General features: G+C 39.9%; 1 protein-coding gene across 3 annotated transcripts in view; it reads left to right on the forward strand.

Annotated features, from left to right (window-relative positions):
- Positions 1-4,576: 4,576 nt before the first annotated feature.
- Positions 4,577-19,688, forward strand: part of Zcchc7 (zinc finger CCHC-type containing 7) — a 190,816-nt gene continuing 175,704 nt past the window's right edge. The window contains exons 1-2 of one of the 3 annotated variants that reach the window (XM_059254261.1): positions 4,577-4,708; positions 10,035-10,660. In XM_059254261.1, the coding sequence (XP_059110244.1) occupies positions 10,060-10,660 (601 nt within the window). In that variant the 5' untranslated portion in view covers positions 4,577-4,708; positions 10,035-10,059. Of the gene's footprint in view, positions 4,713-4,819; positions 5,036-10,034; positions 10,661-19,688 lie in introns of those variants that run through there. The other 2 variants (XM_059254263.1, XM_059254262.1) reach the window with 2 other exon arrangements.

Genomic DNA, 19,688 nt, shown 5'->3' on the forward strand with positions numbered 1-19,688 from the left:
TTATCTATATGTACACTATCTCTCTGTCTCTGTCTCTGTCTCTGTCTCTCTCTGTGTGTATGTGTGTGTGTGTGTGTGTGTGTGTGTGTGTGTGTGTGTGTAGGAAGAGGTTAACAATGAGTAATTTCCTCAATCTTCTCTACCTGTTTTGGAGATGTGGGTCTCACTCAACCTGGAGCTTATGAATTCAGCTAGGTTTGCAGGCCAATGAGCTTCAGGGACCTGCCTAACTTTTCTTCCCAGCTCTTGCATTATGTATGTGTGCCGCCAAACCCAGCTTTTGTATGTATTGGAGATCTAAACTCAGTGCAGCAAGCACTTACCAACTGAGACATCTCCTCAGTCCAAATTGTAACTTTCATGGATCTTTTTGTGACTTATTTCTGTAATGTGTGTAAGCTTTTTACTTCTGTCCTCGTTTTTAAAAAAGATTTATTTTTATTTCTCTCTGTGTGGGTGTGTCTGTGTGAATGTCTGCTATGTGTATATAGATCTGCAGAAGTCAGAAGAGGGCATCCAATCACATGGAGCTGAAGTTACAGGCAACTGTGAACTGCCATGTGGGTGCTGGGAACTGAACTCGGGTTCTCAGGAAGACCAGCCAATGCCCCTAACTGCTGAGCCATCTCTCCAGTCCCTGTGCTCACTTCATAGACTTTTCATTTTGGAACAATCCTTTACCTTTAGACAAAGTCTCTAAAAAAATTGCCTTTTAATTTAAAACATTTTAATAATTATTTTGCTTTCTGCAGGCACCATATCAGCTAATAAGCACATAGAGATAAAACCAGAACTTCTACTTTAAAGGAGTTTCACAGCCCTGCTAGGCTAGAACTATAGGACCATACAGTATTATATCTTGATGAAGGTTTATACAGTGCATAGAAATCCTTAGGAAAATAAGCCTATTTCTCTGAAGACTCAGGACTTCAACAAAACAGACTAAGAGAACTAAAAGAACCGTAGATGAACAGGCGGAAGTACTTCATAGGCAGAGGGAGTTACTGTAAAGATAGATGTGGGAGAGCATAGTGTGCTGGCAGCTAACTACTCAGAATTCTGCATGTTAGTAAACAGGTTGTCCATTGAATTCCAGGCTTCGTTTGACTTCATATGGATTCATTTTGTGTGTATATGTATACATATGCCACTCCAGATGTGTAGAAGTCAGAGGATAATCTATGGGAGTCAGTTGTCTCCTTCCACCACTGAGTTCCAGGAATCATACTCAGGTGGTCAGGCTCAGCAGGAAGTGCCTTTACCCATTAAGCCATCATTCAGTACTCCACGTTTTAAGAAATTTTTGTTGGTCGGATGTGTAATAGTGAGATGATGGGGCACAACTGTTAAGGGTTATGTTTGAAGGGGATTCCTGCACAAAGGGGAGTCCCTCCCAGACCCTAGATTAGGCACAAGCCAGACCCAAACACCTGTTTTCACCAAGATCCTTTATTTTAAGCAGGGAAGAAAAGTTAAAGGGGCTGCTTCCTGACTTAGGCAGAAAACAGTAGCAAATGACCTTGCAGGTGTCTTTCTTTCTTTTTTTTTTTTTTTAAAGATTTATTTTTTATTATGTATACAGTGCTCTGCCTGCATGTGTCCCTGCAGGCCAGAGGAGGGCACCAGATCTCATTACAAGTGGTTGTGAGCCACCATGTGGTTGCTGGGAATTGAACTCAGGACCTTTAGAAGAGCAGTCGGTGCTCTTAACCACTGAGCCATCTCTCCAGCCCCGCAGGTGTCTTTCTTAAGAAGAGGAGAAAATGCCCTTGCAGGTGTCTTTCTTAAGAAAGGAGGTCCCAGCACTCGGGAGGCAGAGACAGGCGGATCTCTGTGAGTTCGAGGCCAGCCTGGGCTACCAAGTGAGTTCCAGGAAAGGCGCAAAGCTACACAGAGAAACCCTGTCTCGAAAAACCAAAAAAAAAAAAAAAAAAAAAAAAAAGAAAGGAGGTCTGTGTTAGAATGAGCTAGGATGTGGTGGTAAAGGAGACAGGGGATGAGGGAGAAGGGGAAGGGGACAAGGGAAAGGGGGAATGGGTACTTGTCCTGGAGGGACAAAGGACTGCCTCTGGATAGAGAGGAGACAGACATGGCACATGGGCAAATGGTGGTTTATAAAGGTAAAGGGGGAACCCCGTGTTAGGATGAGGTGTTTAATTTGAGTTGGGCATGTTAATTAGGTGACCCAAAGGGGGCTTCTGATTGCTGGACTTTGGTAGTCAGCCTCGGGAGGAAGAAGTAGCCAAATAAGGGAACAGACCTTGGTGGCTAGCTTTAGGAATATAATGTAACGGTTTTTAGCAAGGCAGAGGGAATTGGGGTGAAGGACAAGGCCTGCTAGAGCCACATGCTGGAGTGCGCTGGTGTCCCGGCAGTGTCAATGAGCTCTTCACTCTCAAGAGCAACACTCTAAAGGAGGACTTCTGTATTTTGGCTTATGGTCTCAGTCCATCACACCCAGGGTGTGGTCAGGTGGTTTACAGTATGGTGGCCAGAAAGTGGGGGGTGGGGGGGAAAACGACACACAACACCAAGGCATCTCTCTCTCTCTCTTTATTCCCTTTTTATTCTATCTGGGTGCCCACTCTACCTGGATGGTACAGCTCACATTCAGGTCCTGTCCTGACTCCCTTCATTCACACCTCCCTTAATCCTCTCTGGAAATACCCTCACAGAACAGCCAGAGGTGTATTCATTGATGCTTTTCAATTCCATTAAGCTGATACTCAAGACTAACCAGTATTCACTATTCTTTCATCAGTATTTAGCAAGCTGGTTTTGTAAATTGAGAATATTAACACTAATAACAAAAATAATCACTGAGCATGGTGGAACAAGCCTTTAATCCCAGCACTCAGAAGACAGATCTCTGAGTTTAAGGCCTGCCTGGTCTCCATAGAGAGTTCCAGAACAGCCAAGACTATGTAATAGAGAGACCTTGTCTCAAACAAACAAACACAGATAACAATAAAAGTCAGAGCTGTGTTAGGTGACACAGGCTTGTAATCCCAGTACCTGAGTTCAAGGCTAGACTGAGCTTTGTAGTGGGACACCATCTCAAAAACTAACAAACAAGCAAACAACATAACCTCAATGGTTGCTGAAATATGAAAGAGATGGTAATATACCAAAAGGAGTAAATACAGCACTTGATAAAAATTCAGTCTTAAAAAAAGCCACACACAGGGCCTTACTTTTACACATTCCCTGAACAGACCAGACATTTGTGGCCCATTTCTGTGCCACTTTCCTTATCTCCCAAATAAGTTTTCCAATTTTGTCTTTTCATAATGTCTTGTGCTTTTCCTTCCTAGCACTTAACCATAACATTAATTACTTTTTCTAATTATTTTCCCCGTCAAATTCCTAATACTATAACAAGACCTTTAAAATTTTCTCACTTTATTCAAACTTTCTAGTATAGACTGACTTTTTCCTACAACCCTCTTCCTCCCCCACCCCCCCGCTTAAGTAAATATAGGTTTATTTTTCTAATAATGTAGAAGGCTGGCAGCTTGGCTCTTAATGTATTCAATAAAAGTTGACAAAAAAGTACACTCATTTATTAGGGATGTTGTCAGTACCTAACCAACTGGTTATTTGTAAAGTTGCATAGATTGATTTACTGTTTTTTGTTGTTGTTGTGGTCGGGTTTTGTTTGTTTCATTTTGATTGGGACATCTCAGGCTGTCTTTGAACGCTCTGTGTTGTCAAGGATGAACTTGAACTCTTTAATTTCCTGCCTCCTGAGTGCTAGGGTTACAAGCTTACCACCACACCGGTCTAAGTGGCATTGAGGAATGAACCCAGGGCCTCCAGCACGGTTGGCAAGCAAGCACTTTACCAACTGAACTACATCTGCAGCCCCTAATTAAACATGTTTTAAAGGTGTGATCAGGGGCACCAACGCTGGAAGCAGCGAACACTGTCTTGTAGTATCCATAAAGAACAGCACTGACTGCGCTTTGCAGAAGTGCAGCTCTTCAAGGTTCACAAAGGGTTAAGAAGGCGGAAGCACCATAGTGTGCACTTCACAACCTAAGGGTGGAAAAGCCCTGAGGTCACCTGTCACACTAGCGGGGAGTGGGATGGGGAACGACAAAAACAAAAGCCAGACACCCTCAAAAAGGCGTTTTCCCACGCTGGCGTTCCCAGGATCCCTCTCCAAAGCCACCTACTAAGCCTGAATTTTCTAACCCAGACCTCAACCCGAAGAGGGTCCAGATCCGCTCTGCGCCACGTGCTACTACCAGGGCGTCACCCAGAGAGAGAAAAAAGAGGTGGCCCCCGTCGATCCGCCCAAGGTTTCGTGGGAATTGTAGTTTTTTCCCCTGCCCTGAGAAAGTGAGTTTACACTTTTGCCCTGCAAGTATCTTCTCTTTGCTTAACTCAATAAGATAAAATACGTACCATAATTTTTTTTCACACGAGATATTTTTCGAAAGGAAGCATGAGGAAAAAGGAACAGAACTCAACTTAAAGTTTCTAGGCGGAGAAAACAAAGGGTTAATAGTTGCTACGCATGCGCTCGGAGGACGCGCGGGTTGGGCGGAAGGACAGCTCCCAGGAGCTGTGTTTTCCCCGGAAGTGCCTCCTCATCTCTGGAGTCCGCGCGGACGCGGCTTCCTTACCTCATTTGTCCTCGCCCCTCCCCGTTCCTCTACGTGTTTCGGTTCCTGGTTGGTGCTTCCTGGTCGCAGCCGCGGCAGTGAGTATGTGTGTGACGGACCCCGAGCGGTCCGCGACCGGGGACCCCCGCCCCCCCCTCCGCCTCGCCCGCGGGGCTGTGGAACTAACGTGTGCCCGTGTCTGGCCGTCGTCTCCCCGTCCTTCGTGGCGCAGCGCCGCGCCGCTCATGGCCTCTCCGCTCCGCGCTGCCCCACGCGGCTCAGCGGTCTAGCCGGGCTGTCGGGGCTCCCCGACCTGACGATCCCCGGGCTTGGGAAAGGCTGGGCGGCGATGGCCTCGACGGGCACTTCTTTTCTGTCCGCTTTAGCCCGCCGCCTCCCGTGGTCCCCCTGTCCTGGGGAAGCGGGTCAGTCCGCAAACGTGGAGGCCTCTTTGGCCGAGGGGGAGCCTGGCGCTCAAGCGTGCGTCCCGTCCGGGGCCACTTTAAGCTTGTGCTGTCATGTAGCCACCGCGGGAGTGGATCACAGAGAATCTGGGAACTGTGCCCCATTCTCTCTATAAAACCAGTAGACGTAGAGTGACTTTCCTAAGATAACCTCCTCCCCCCCCCCCCCCCCCCCCCCCCCCCACACACACCCTAACAGCAGACCGTTGTAGTCCACTTTAGGCAAGCGCTGCCTTTACAGTGGGAAAAGCATGGTGGGGAGTTGGCAGGCCCGAGTTCCAGCCATCACCGGTTAGCTGGCTGCTGACGCTCAAAATGCCTTTAGGCCAGAGTTTACCGTGATTTCAGGGTTGAACGAAGGAAAATTTCAGAGCCTTTTGAGCCCATTTTCTCTGAGCCTGTTTTTTTCCAAGTATAAAACCCTCCTTAAAGTGTAATGACTGGGCTTCTAGCCCTTGACTTCGTTTTGAACATTTGAACCGTGTATATTTAAGACAGTGTTAACGTTTCGGGGACAGTTTAGTATTGTCATTCAAGGCAATCAGAGGGTTGGGCATGAACTGAGGAAAAACTGGAAGTGAAAATTGTATGATAGCTACAAGGTTAACAGTGCATGGGAAAAGGACAGCAGCTAATAGGGAAAGGCATTGTTTCCAGATAGGGTCCCAGCAGTCGTTGGAAGTTAACCTAAGTAAATTTAGCACACTTTTCTTCTACGGAGACATGTATGTTCTTTGATGTGACGTATTTGGATTCTTTCCCTCATTTGATTGGAAGTGGTAGTAACATTTGAAAAATGGGCCGAAATTTTAATTCTTGTAGTTGATTTTGTTCTTATTGTCATTGTCAGTAGCACACTAAGATTCTTGTAAGTCATAAACCTAAGCTGAGAATAAACTATGTATTAATCAGTTTGTCCATTGATAACTGGATTTAAAAATCCAGCTGTGGAGCAGGTACCGAGCTTCAGGTAGAGCACTGGCTTAGCATGCCCATGACCCTGGATACAATCCCCAGCACCACAAAGTGAATAAAACCAAATTCTGGATTTAAATCCACCTGAGATGACCTATGACATCCAGAAGGAAGAGCTAAGCTAGAAATACTTTGGAAGGAAATTAAGAGCAAACTGTTCAGAATGACCACTAAATAAACTTCTAAGGAGAAATATTGGCTTTAATGTCTTAGTAAATTCTGAAAACTGAACCTTTGTCTAACTTAAAGACATTCAGTGACTGAATCTACCCCCCCTTTTTTACTACAGTGAGTAGTTTAATGTCATTTCTTTAGATAAGCTTCATTCCCACTTTTGATATTTTAGATTTTAAAATATGATCAGTCTTCTGTAGTCAGTGTTTTGATAAAGGCTTTTGTTTATTTTTTTTTTGGGGATGGTGTGCAGAGGGGTTGAGACAGGATCTCTGTATCCCAAGCTGACTTGGAATTTACTAAGTAGCCAAGACTTGCCTTGAACTCTTGATCTTTCTACCTCATCTTCCAAATGCTAGGATTACCTTGGTGTTCCTGTGCACCACCACACAGGGCTTTGATAAGTATTTTGAGTGCCAGTTTAGGAGGTTCTTAGTAAATTTGTAAGTTTAAATGTCTACTTCTCCTAATTAAAAATGTCTTGTTTCAAGTTTTATTCTCGTGGGAAGTAAATGGATCTGTCAGATAAATTTAGGTATTAAAAACCAGTGCACATATAACAATATTTATTTGAATTTACTTATTTTAAAATTTGTATTTTAAAAATCTTAGTGATGCTTGGCTTAGAATAAGGAACATGTGAATCATCCTAGCTGTGTTCTTAACTAAATGGCCAACCTTGGGTAGGTCTCATTATGTCCTAGGATCTATTTCTTCATAAGAATATAAAGGGGACTATGTGAAATAATCCAACAGGTACCTTCTAGATTTAAATGTTTGTCATAAACATGTCATGTTACCTAGTTAAGTATGCTTAGGAATCACAGTGAACAAAAGCTAAGAAAGCTTCTGAGTCCACGGATGTGTGTATACATATGCATATATACACTGCACTCATCTCTGAGTATATTTTTAAAAAATTAAGTGGGTTGATTATAATTAAAGTTGTAATAAACCAAAACAGCATGAGGCAAACCTTCACCCTGGCATACAAGAGCTACATAAATAGAAGAGAGCATGTATTCCAGAACACAATTTTCAAGTACAGAATGTACAAAATCCTCTTAACAGCCATAGGGGCTAAATTGTTAAATTCATTTTTCTACGTTTCATGGGAAGAGATAAGTCCGTTTTTATTATGGCTCTGTAGTTTATTTTTGGCGTACATTCACAGGTGTGCCTATGGCTCCATTCTTAATCCCTTTCCTTTGGGATGGCTCCAAGAGTACTACAAATTTGTAACTCTGTAATTTAGCTCTTTAATTTTTTTCTGTGCTGCCCTGGAATTAGGTTTTATCTTAAGTCCACACTGGATCCTCAGGATGGATCCACTGAGGATTTTGAAGGAAGCATAATTCCTTTGACTTCTTTTAGAATTAATTTACCTATTAAATAAAAAAGGAAAGAATTCATCTTTCATTTGAATTCCTCTGAGGCTAACATTTCAATATAAACCGATAAATGGCATAAGCATTATTATTCAGACAGCCACATTCAACTTGTGTGACAATAACAGCATAGCAACCTAAAAGACAGTACAAGGAGGGAACAGTATACTGTATCCTTAAAAAAAAAAGGTATTAATTCCGTTTTGTTCTTTTTTGGCTTTTCTAAACAGGGTCTCACAGCTCAAACTGACCTTTGACTTTGCTTTGTAGCTGAGAATGACCTTGAATTCTGTATCTTCTTGCTTTCATTAAGTGCTGGAATTACAACCAAAATGAGTCCTTTATTTCTGGAAAACAGCATCCAAACTAGCTTGAGTGTAGTGCGTTTTTGCGCCTTAGATTCTTGGGGTCTGCTGGTTCTTTTAGCAAAGAAGATATAACACCTTGATGTTCTGGCAGAAATTCAAACCTGTGAGAACAACCGCTCTCTTAATAGCTTCTGTGAAGCTAAAGGTGGAAGGAAGAACAAGCTGGCAGGTGTTACTTTCTTTTAGGGTGCTCCTGGTTCTTAGACAAGTGTGGTTGACTTTCTCCAGAGCTGTTATTTTGATCAGCATTCCATTGGTAGATAATTGAAACATCTACTATGTAGATTTTTTCCCCCCAGGCAGGGTTTCTCTGTGTAATAGTCCTGGCTGTCCTGGAACTCAATTTGTAGAGCAGGCTGGCCTCAAACTCACAGAGATCAGCCTGCCTCTGCCTCCCAAGTGGTGGAATTAAAGGCGTGCGCCACCATCATCCATTTTACTGTGTAGATTGTTGGTGAATGCTTTGGAGTAATTAAAGACAACTGAGAAATTATCCCGTCACAATTTCTATGTTCTTGGCATGTGTTAGACTTTTTTTGAACCTAAAGAACAAGGGTTTAATGATAGAATTCATGTTTTTAAACATTTATAAACATCTCCAAATACTAGAAAGGTGAATGTTTTATAAAGTACTATGGAAGCCTCTGAAATAAGGCACTTAATTCCTTCTGATGGGAAGTACTGTTAAAGCTGAATTGAAAGATGCACAGGATTTTATATATGTAGGACAGAAAAATTTTTAAGACATTTAGTCCCAAAGCTATGATTTTTTTTGTCTTTATTTTATGTATTTAGGAAATTTGTGTTTCAAATGCATTTTTACATCCAATACAGGAATAAATATATTATCAAAGTTTTTTTTTATGCATTCTTCTGGCTAAAGATCTAAAGTCCATAGGATTGATATTATTAGTAATAATAGTACTTTCAATATTGGGGATCAAACCCAGGGTTATTTCACATACTAAGTTTGCAATTTACTGCTGAGCTACACTCCCATCTGATTCTTATTTGAAAATAAATACACTCATGTAAATGTGAAAAGGGCTTCGTGTTGTGAGTTTTAGTAATACTTGTAGTAATATTCTTGAGAAGGTATACCTGAAAAGAAGTGATACTGAATGAAAGGAGAGTGAAGGCGAGTGGCTCCTCTGTTACTGCCATACCTATTGTTCTCTTTATAGCATGATAAATACACTTCTCTTTTTTTCTTTAAAAAAAGTTGCAAGGTAGCACACGTCTTTAATCCCAGCACTCAGGAGACAGAGGCAGGCGATCTCTTGAGTTTGAGGCCAGCCTGGTCTGCAGAGTGAGTTCCAGGACAGTCAGGGCTATACAGAGAAACCCTGTCTCAAAAAAAAAAAAAAAAAGTTAATAGAACTGGGCAACTTGGCACACTTTAATTCCAGCACTCAGATGGTTGAGATAGGAGGATCACTTTAAGTTCAAGGTTAGCCTCGTTTCTGTATAACAAGACACTGTTTAAAAAAAAAAAAAAAAAGGAATGAAAAAGTTATTCCAAGGTGAATGGAAAAGTCCTAACATTTTGGAGAACAAATGTTCACTGTTGAGCAGTAGATCTCAAACTGTTTTCTTTTCCAGTATCCTTTAGGATATTTGCATTGATATAGCTCAGTTCATTGATAGTAATTCTTATGTGAGAGGTCTGAGTATCATTCTAGTACAGCGTTTCTCAACCTGTGGGTTGTGACTCCTTTGGGGGTAGAAAGACCCTTTTACAGGGGTCACATCAGATATCCTGCATATCAGATATTTACAGTTATGAAGGAGCAACAAAGTAATGTAATGGTTGGGGGTTGTCACAACATGAAGAACTGTATTAAAGGGTTGCAGCATTAGGAAGGTTGACAACCACTGTTCTAGAGATGACAACAAGATTTATAAATTCATGGAAAAGTGGTATTCTTAGGGAAAAAAATTTTGATATGTTGGGAAAAAGTGGTGGTCTTCAAAGTCAGCTCTGGGGTGATAGGTACTAACTAAACAAGATCTCTGCTTCTAAAATACATTCTGGTATGACTTTCTCTCTTACAGCATTAAGGCGACTGACTTTTCCATAATGTTTGGTGGCTATGAGACTGTAGAAGCATATGAAGATGATCTGTATCGTGAAGATTCGTCTAGTGAACTGAGTGTTGATAGTGAGGTGGAATTTCAGCTCTACAGCCAAGTTCATTATGCCCAGAATGTCCATAATGCCAACAAGGAAGAAGGGTATGAGGAAAAGAACTGTGAGAATTCTGAAACAGCCGGTGTTCAACCAAACCAGAAGAACTTAATCGTTCTTTCAGACAGTGAAGTCATCCAGCTGTCAGATACGTCAGAGGTCATCACATTATCTGATGAAGATAGTATTTATAGATGTAAAAGAAAAAATACTAAAGTCCAAGCACAGGAAAAGAGCCAAACTCCTGCTTCTTCTCATTCTAATAAACTGGCTAAGAAACGCAAGAGGGATAATGAGAAGCCTGAACCTGAAGAGAGATCAAGTGTGATCCGAGAGGTCATGATCATAGAGGTCAGTTCAAATGAGGAGGAAGAAAGTACCACTTCAGAGAATGAAAATGTGGAAAGCTGGATGCTACTGGGATGTGAGGAAGATGATAAAGACCATGACATCCTTCTCAACCTTGTGGGATGTGAAAACCCTGGTGCTGAAGGTTAGTATTGTATTGGCTATTTTGAAAAGTATTACCATCTTTATTAAAGGAGGACTGCTTTTCCTAGCTATAGGACCAATAGGGTCTGATCCGTTTCATTTCTCACTTCTTGGTTTTGTTTCTCATGATATTCTTTTACCAGAGGCTACTCTAGTGGTGCTTTGTCTGAACATGATAAAGAATATATTAGAGTATCAAGGAAACTGCTTCAACTGTAAGCACATTCATAGCATTTCTTCATGTTTGACTCGAATCATTCTGCTCTGAAATCTTAGCTCTTTTCTCTGTTGAAATAGGTGAGTACTCCATCTGCTTGGCTTTGTGCTCTTATTTGGCCAACTCTGTTGGAACTGCCTCTTATGTGGTTTGCTTATCCAGGAGTTAGCCAGATAATAAGCTTCTGGAATGCCTAGTACTGGGATTAGTATTTCAGGAACTCCAGATCCAGTAAGACAGGAGGTAGAACAGTAGATTGTAGGAGAAAATGCAAGCACTTTTTTCAAGCACTACATTCTTGAAGGTGAAAGTTTTGGTGTTAAGTTTGCTCCCTCTGCCACATATAGTCATCTGATATCAGTGGGTATAAGTTCCCTTCATTTCCCTCCCTTTGTGTCTGTGGAAGTCTCCTAGAGTCGATTCCTAAATGATCTTCTTTTAATCTGCCCTGCATATTAGTATTCTTGAGACGTCCTGTGACTCAGGGTACTTGGCTGGTGTTTCAAGACCTTTAGCTCTTCCCTACTGTTTTCTGAAAAGATGATGACATTCAATATAGATCATGCTTGGATCCCCAAGAAGTGGCAAACTTTTTTTCCTTTTTTAAGGAATCAGGTAGGCAATATATAGGCTTCCAGGCTATAAAATTTCTTAACTATTCAACCTTTTGTTGGAAAGTTGACTTGTATAGTACTTAAAGAAATAGGGGCTGAGGATGTAGCTCATTTGTTAGAGTGCACGTCTAACGTGTCAGGGCCTGGGTTTGATCTCCAACACCATATAAACCAGTTGTGATGTACACCTGTAGTTCCAGTACTTGGGAGGTAGAAGCAGGAAGGCCAAGAAGGAGTTCAAGGTCAACCATGGTTATATAGCCAGTTTGAGGCCAGCCTCAAATATATGATGAGACCCTGTCTTTTAAAAAAAAATATGGGAATGGCTGTTTCCTAGGATCTTACTTAGAAGACAGGTGGCCAGTCATTTGATGAGCCTCAGAATTTGACAGCAAGAATGATAAAAAGAAGGGATAGTAGTTAAACAACAGAATCAAGTGAAGTTCTGTCTGAATAAGAGAGAAATAATAATGTTTTTTAGGCAGAAGAGAAGAAACTTTTAGAGACTAAACCTGTTTGCTAGATCAGGGAGGTTTTGTAAGATGAGATTGGCTGTTATATGTTATTAAAAGTTAACTGCTAAATCTTCTAATATTTATAGATGTAGAGAAGAAAGATATACACTCATGGATTGAAGGAGAAGGGAACAGTATAAGCTTGTATATGATTTTCTTGGGAAAGTACAAGTGAATTGGGAAGAGAAATGGAAATGATGAGTGCTGTGGGGATACTGTCTGGTAGTAGGTCTTGATATTTAGAAGATGTGGGGATACTGTCTAGTAGTAGGTCTTGATATTTGGATGTTGTGGGGATACTGTCTAGTAGTAGGTCTTGATATTTGGATGTTGTGGGGATGGATACTGTCTAGTAGTAGGTCTTGATATTTGGAAGATGTGGGGATACTGTCTGGTAGTAGGTCTTGATTATTGGATGCTGTGGGGATACTGTCTGGTAGTAGGTCTTGATATTTGGAAGATGTGGGGATACTCTATGGTAGTAGGTCTTGATATTTGGAAGATGTCATCCCTTTAAAGCAGTTGATGGATCCCACTATGACTATATATTTTTAGTATCTGGTAATTGAGAAAATATGTATTAGTAAAAAGCTGCTAATATTTTCTTACAAGACTTTGTTTCATTGATCACAACACTGTACATTGGTTAATACACATACGTGGGAGGTAGTCTTTATATACTACTGTGTGACTCGGTACCCAAGACATAATTAATTATGTAACACTCTAGGAGTTGGCGCTCAGAGACTGGAATTCATTAAGTTAACACATCAGTTAAGAATAAAAAGATTGCTTAGAAGTAGTGTTTAGTCAAAATTAAAATAATATGAACTTACTGGACACGCCTTTAATCCCAGCACTCAGGAGGCAAAGGCAGGTGAATCTCTGTGAGTTCGAGGCCAGCTGGTCTACAAAGTGAGTTCCAGGACAGGCTCCAAAGCTGCACAGAGAAATCCTGTCTCGAAAAAACCAAACAAACAGAAAAAAAAAAAACAAAACACAACAACAACAAAATGAACTTATGAACTCATTTTGAAGGCTTCCTTTTTTTTTTTTTTTTTTTGGTGGTGATATTTGGTAGTCTAAAGTGACAGAAACCCAATGATCCTCTCTGTAACTAGTTTCTTGGTGTCAGGTTCCTGTGTATTTCTTGCTGAGTGTTTCCATTTGGTGCCTTAATGTTGTTTTAGATTTAACATACTAAAGAGAAAGTTTATTTTTATTTTGTAACAGTCTCTGCAGGTGTAAGGATCTGCAGAGATGGTGAAACTAATGGCAGCGTATGATAATTTGTGACAACATAAAGTAGGCACTGACTTTATGAAAGAGACTGGGACAGGGTGGCCCTGAGAAAGAGGAGAAGTTGCTAATGATACGGACCTGAAGAGGAAATAGCTTTTAATGGTACATGGTGGACATGATGTGGCACTGGAGTGGGAGGATAGTGTGGGGGCAGGGCTGCCTTTCTCGTTTTGGATGATGGGGGAACCCGGCTGGAGAGAAGGTATCTATAAAAGGGGATTAATAAAGACAGGTTGTGGTGTAAAAAGGTATAAGAGGGGAGCATGTTTATTTATTTGTACATTTTTGTTATTAAAAATTACATTCTTAGTTTTTTGTGTGTATGCACATGCATGCGTGTGTGTGCATAAGTTTGGGCATGTGAATGCCATGGCATACTTGTGGAGGCCAGAGGACAACTTACAAGAGTTAGTTCTCTCCTTCCATCTTGGGGTCCTGGGACTCTTACTACAGTCTTCAGAGTGATTATCCACTGAGCTGCCTCACCAGCCATCATTCACCAAAACTGTGTAAGTGGCCGGGCAGCGGTGGCGCACGCCTTTAATCCCAGCACTCTGGAGGCAGAGCCAGGCGGATCTCTGTGAGTTCGAGGCCAGCCTGTCTACAGAGCGAGATCCAGGACAGGCTCCAAAACTACACAGAGAAACCCTGTCTCGAAAAACCAAACAACAACAACAACAACAACAACGACAACAACAACGACAACTGTGTAAGTGCTGGGGCACAGAAAGGAAAGTCGTGCTCATAGAACTTAGAGTCTGAGAACCCTGCGGAAAAAAGGAAGGATTAAACTACAGATGGGCTTGGAAATGCACTTATTGTAAACTAGAGAGACAAATATAATAAACGGAGTAATTTTTTTGAAGTCTCAGCCATTGGAGTTAAAGTCTCTCAACATTCTAATAATAGATGTTGAAATTTTGTGTTTTATAAACAAATAGACCTAGTGAATTTATACTGGTATATAAGTGTAGAAGACTATATAAATGCATATATTTTGTATTTTCCCTCTAGATATAATATCACAGAGGATTCATAGTTGCCATAGATTTTTAACAATCTCAATACACATTTCTTTTTCTTTAATTGAGAACTTGTACATTTTTGTCCAAGGGAAGGCTTTTATAAAGTGTTCTCTTTGGCGTGTTCCAGTTACCAGCATCACTATTCGTAAACTTTGGGGCTGCTGTTAAATAAAATTAGGGACACGTAACTCAAGCTTTGTGATGTCATGATACCTGATCTGAGAACTGAGAGGGCCGCTGAGTGACTGGGAGGCAGGAAACATGGAACACAGATAAGCTGGACAAAGGGATGATTCTTACAAGCCAATAGAGCAGGATTCTGAAAGATATTGCCAAGAATGGCAATGTTAAGAATGGCATGTAGTTTGAAATTGAATACAATGGTTATTCCTGGAATTTTCCATTTAATATTTTTTTAGATTGTAGTTGACCGTGTATAGCACACTATGGAGACCAAACCATGGACATAGGAAGGCTACTGTGTTAGAAAAGCATGTCTGCTATTGGGAGAGAAGATGTACGAAAAGAAATAAGTATGTTTTCATTGGTGTAGTGAATGTCAAGCATTGTTTGCATAAGACAACTAAATAATAGAAACAATAAGTGCTTCAAGGTTATTTTTCTTAGATAGAAAAAGGACATTTAACTGTAGGAATAATGGTTAATTCTTCCTTGTAGGTTTTTCTTATGGATAGAATGTTGTAATGGATTCCAGTGTCCTGTAAACCAGCTTTAACAATGATTCATAGTTTCCATAGATCTTAGAACTTCAAACTGATCTTTTCTTACCTATAACTCCATGCTTCTGCCATTATTTTGAAGCAGAACATAGATGTGATTTCCTTCATATATACAATATGTTTCACTCTGTAAAACTTTCTGAAAGGTAAAAATTATTTAAAAAATATAATCATTATCACACCCAAACAACTTGCCAATAACTGTTTATTATCAAATACTCAGTCAAATTTCACAGACTATTTCCGAAGTTTTTTTCCTTAGACTTAATTTTAATCATATCTGATACATATGTTGCAATTTCTTGCTGATTAAGTGTCTTTTAATTTATAGGTTATCCTTTATCTTCTCATCTTTCTCTTTTAATTCTTTGTAATGTAGTACACTAATTAGATTGCTTTCCCTCTAGAATTTCCTATCTGTATTTTGTTTTATTTAATATATCTTATTGTCTTTCCTATTTCCTGTGACTTGTTATCCCTTTACTTACCTTATTACCTTGATACATAGGTTCATCTGTTTCATTTTGCTTTTGCTATGTTTATTTTATATATTATAAAAGTATGTCTTTTAGGTTATACTATAATTACATTATTTCTCCCCTCCCTTTCCTCTCCTCAAACCCTCCCATTGTTATCTACCACTTGCTCTCTTTCAGATTCATGCCTTCTTTTTCCTTAATTGCTGTATATGTATATGTATGTGTGTATTGGTATCCCTAAATATATAAATACAGCCTGCTTAGTCCATGTAATGTTACTTGTTCGTATGATTTCAGGGTGGCCATTGGACAACCAGGTGGTATGCTCTTCCCTTAGAAGACTGTTTCTCCCGCTCTTAGCATTCCTTAGTTGCCTGTGGTTCTTTGTTAAAGTTGAGGCTTCATCGTCACCCCCCATACACACACATACACACTTAATCACGTCTGTTGTTTTCCTTGTTTAGGAAGTCTTGTTGGTGAAACTTGATGAGTGAGTGTAGCTTCTGACATTCCTAGGAGACACAGTCTCACAGTAAATTCCCTAATCCTCTGGCTCTTACACTCTTTCTACCTCCTCTTCCAAAGATCCGGAAGCTCTAGGTGCAGGAGTTAATGTTGTAGATGTATCCATGGGGACTGGGCTCCATAACTCTGCATTTTCATTGTTGTGGTTTTCTGTAATGGTCTCTATTGCAAAGAGAAGTTTCCTTGATGAGGAGTAAGAACTACATTTATTTGTTGGTGTAAGGAAAAATATTTAAAGTGTAGTTAGGGATTGTGCTGGTTAAGATTAACTTTTTAAAATTTAACTTTGTCTTATAATTATATAAATATTTTTTAGTTTCCAAATTAAAAACCTATTCAGATAAGCCTATCTTTTAAGTCTCCATCCTGTTCCTGCTCTTGCCCTTATGAATACAGGTTAAGAAAAAAAAAGCTTTGTCTTTATGTTAAAGTAAAAACAATAATTAGGACACACAAGACACTCTACTACCTTTTTTCTTTAAAAGTGTATACTAGAACTGAATTTCTATCGCCGTGTAAAGATGTTTCTCATCCATAGGACTATAAACTATTTTTGTATCTCTTGTGCTACACAATGCTGATAATTAGACACACAGTGTTTTCTGAGTATAGGTAAAGAATAACTTCAAATAGTCAATGAATATTAGTAAACTTGTTACACTATTAAAATGAATTTTAAACAATGAATAATAGTGTAATTACAACTGAAGAAGCATGCTTTAGTCCCATTCTTGCTGTTAATACCTCTTTCTCATTTCATAATTTCGAAGGCTACTGATTTAACAAAAATTAAATAGGTTCAGGATTTAGGAAACAACCTTTGAAGAATGAAGAATATGGCATTCTTAAGTTTGAAGCCATATTAGTTTCTGGTTTGTGACTGCGATGGTCTAGAAGTTCTGTGTTAATTCTTAGCATGTCCAGTTTGGCTCATGTAGTGGATACAGAAGGAAATCCTGAGTGAGCTTAAGTGTATTTCTGCCTTTGCTGTTAGTGTTTTTTCTTTTCATAGTTATTTGAAGTTGAAATGAAGTCATTGCTCAGTTAATGTGAAATCGTGGATTTTAAAACTGAGGTCCATTTATGACTTTGGAAACGTAGGGCAATAAGTATTTTGACTATTTCTGTGTCAGGTTTCACTTCCCTCCAAACTGTCCTCCTAAGGTTAGGTATAATTTCAGAAGGTGAACTCATGCAGAACCCTTGCTGAGTTCCTGGACTTTCTAGGCTCTCAACCAAGGCTTGGAACTGAAAAGAGTTGTGTGGAATGGGTACCTCTTTAAATTTCAGTTTTTCTTTTGCCTTTTTATTTATTCCTTGATCATTTCATACATGTGTCCAATGTACCTTGATCATGTCCACACCAGCCTCACTGCCCTGCTACATAGCTCCCAAGCGTTCCTCTCCCACCTTCATATCCCCCTTGGTTTAGTTTTCCAGACACTTCAATTATTTGATTGGATTTGGGCCTTTACATACACAGTTTTCTTCTTGGATTAGTCTCTGCCTTGCCTGACTGATATCTTCACCCTCCAGTTCTCAGTTTAAAGTTTACTGAATGAAGTAATGGTTATAGTTTTCATTACTAGATGTCAGAGTCTACAGTTGACTAGCTATGACTTGAGGTAACTTAAAAAAAAAAAAACCAAACCCAAGTTTTCTTTTGTTTGTTTGTTTGTTTTGTTTTTTGTTTTTTATCTCTAGTATGGTACTTTCTTTTCTTTAAATACATTTTATTTAATTTGGTGGCATTTTATAATCTACTAGCTTATGAGACAGTCTTCAAACTTAAACAAACAAACAAAAAAACAAAAACCACTCTGCAAGCCATTTATTAAGGTATTGGGATTCAAGAGCTATCATGTAGTCCCTGCTTTTAGAAGCCTTAACATGCTTGATAATATAGAAAACTCACTGATGTTGTATTAAAATACATTCCTACAAGTACAAGAGCTGTCTCAGCAGCACACATAGTCATACTAGATGAATATAATATGCTTTATTTCAAAAGCTTTCCAGGTGCTGTAGAGATGGCTTGGGAGTTTAGAGCACTTGTTGCTCTTGCCCAAGTTCTGTCCTCAGAATTTCCATGTCAGTTTATAACCATCTGTAGCTCAAGTTCCAAGGAATTCAGAGCCCTCACCTGACTTCTGTGGGCACCAGGCGTGCGCACACACACACACACACACACACACACACACACACATATATATGAAGGCAAAATACTCATACACATAAACTAAATCTAAAAACATTAAAAATAAAAAACTCATTAAAGCATTTGCAGTACAAGCATGAGGACATAATTTTGTTCCCCAGCACCTGAGTTAAGGCCTGGCATGATTGCGTGTACTTGTAATTCCAGCACTGGGGAGGCAAAGACAGGCAGATCCCTGGGGCTTGCTGGCTAGACAGCTTATCATAATTGACAAACACCAGATCCCCACAAGAGACCCTGTCTCAAAAAACCAGGACAGACAGTTCCTAAAGAACAGCACCTAAGGTTGATCTGGCCTTCACGCATGTGCACACATACACTTGCATAGCATTCATGTGCACCTGCACATTAACACTCAGGGAGGGGAGGGAGAGTGGTGTGTGCAAATGAACAAGCTCGCTAGCTGGGTGTGGGGGCTCATACCTATACCAGTGTATGAAGGCTACGGCAGGATCTCAAGTTTAAGACCAGATTGGGCCACATACTGAAACCTTGTCTCATAAGACAGTGCATATGGTGGGTATGGTGGTGCATACCTTTAATCCCAGCACTCAGGAGACAGAAGCAGGAGGATTACTGTAAATTCAATCTATATAGTAAGTTCTAGGCCAGCCATGGCCCATAGAGAGACCCTGCCTCAAAAGAAACAATAAATCAACAAAACAAAATGAAAAAGCAAGCAAAAACCATTACTTTGTAGGCAAAGTACAAGACTCAGTTGGAAAGTTCAAGTACAAGAAAGAAACATGTATATATGGTACTATTAATGTTTATATATGGCTAGATATGATGGAATATTTTAATAGCATGTCTTTTCACATAGCTATCTCAGTTGAAATGAGAACAAACTTTTATATTCTGAATATGTTCAGGATGCTATGGAAGATTTTTAGTCATGATTTTTCTTTGCTTCTTCCTGTTTCTTGTTTCTATTTCTCCCATGTCTTTGGATATTTTATTTGGTTTTTTTGGAGACAGATTAGTTGGAGTATGTACTATAAATTTAGTTGGATCTGGTTCTATAAGTTGTTAAAGAACATGACCAGCTACTTAAGGAATATCTTATACAGGTCTTTAAGATTTTAATTATTATTTATTTTGTATGTATGGGTGTTTTGCCTGCATGTATGTCGGGGCACCATGTGTGTGCCTGGTGCTTTCAGAGACCAGAGCAGAGCAAGGCATCAGATCTTGGAACTGGAGTTCTAGAGGGTGGTAAACCACTGTGTGAGTGCTGGGAAACGAACTTGAGTCCTTTTAACCAGTTAGCCATCTCTCCAGCCCCTTTGTGCAGAGCTTTTGAAAATAGAACATTTAGAAAATGTAATTTTGGCTTTTTATAGGTTGTCATCTTTTTTAATAGTTTGAGCATAGGAAAGGAACAAAATTCTTTA

This window comes from Peromyscus eremicus, chromosome 2, assembly GCF_949786415.1.
Source record: "Peromyscus eremicus chromosome 2, PerEre_H2_v1, whole genome shotgun sequence".
Taxonomy (NCBI): Eukaryota; Metazoa; Chordata; class Mammalia; order Rodentia; family Cricetidae; genus Peromyscus; species Peromyscus eremicus.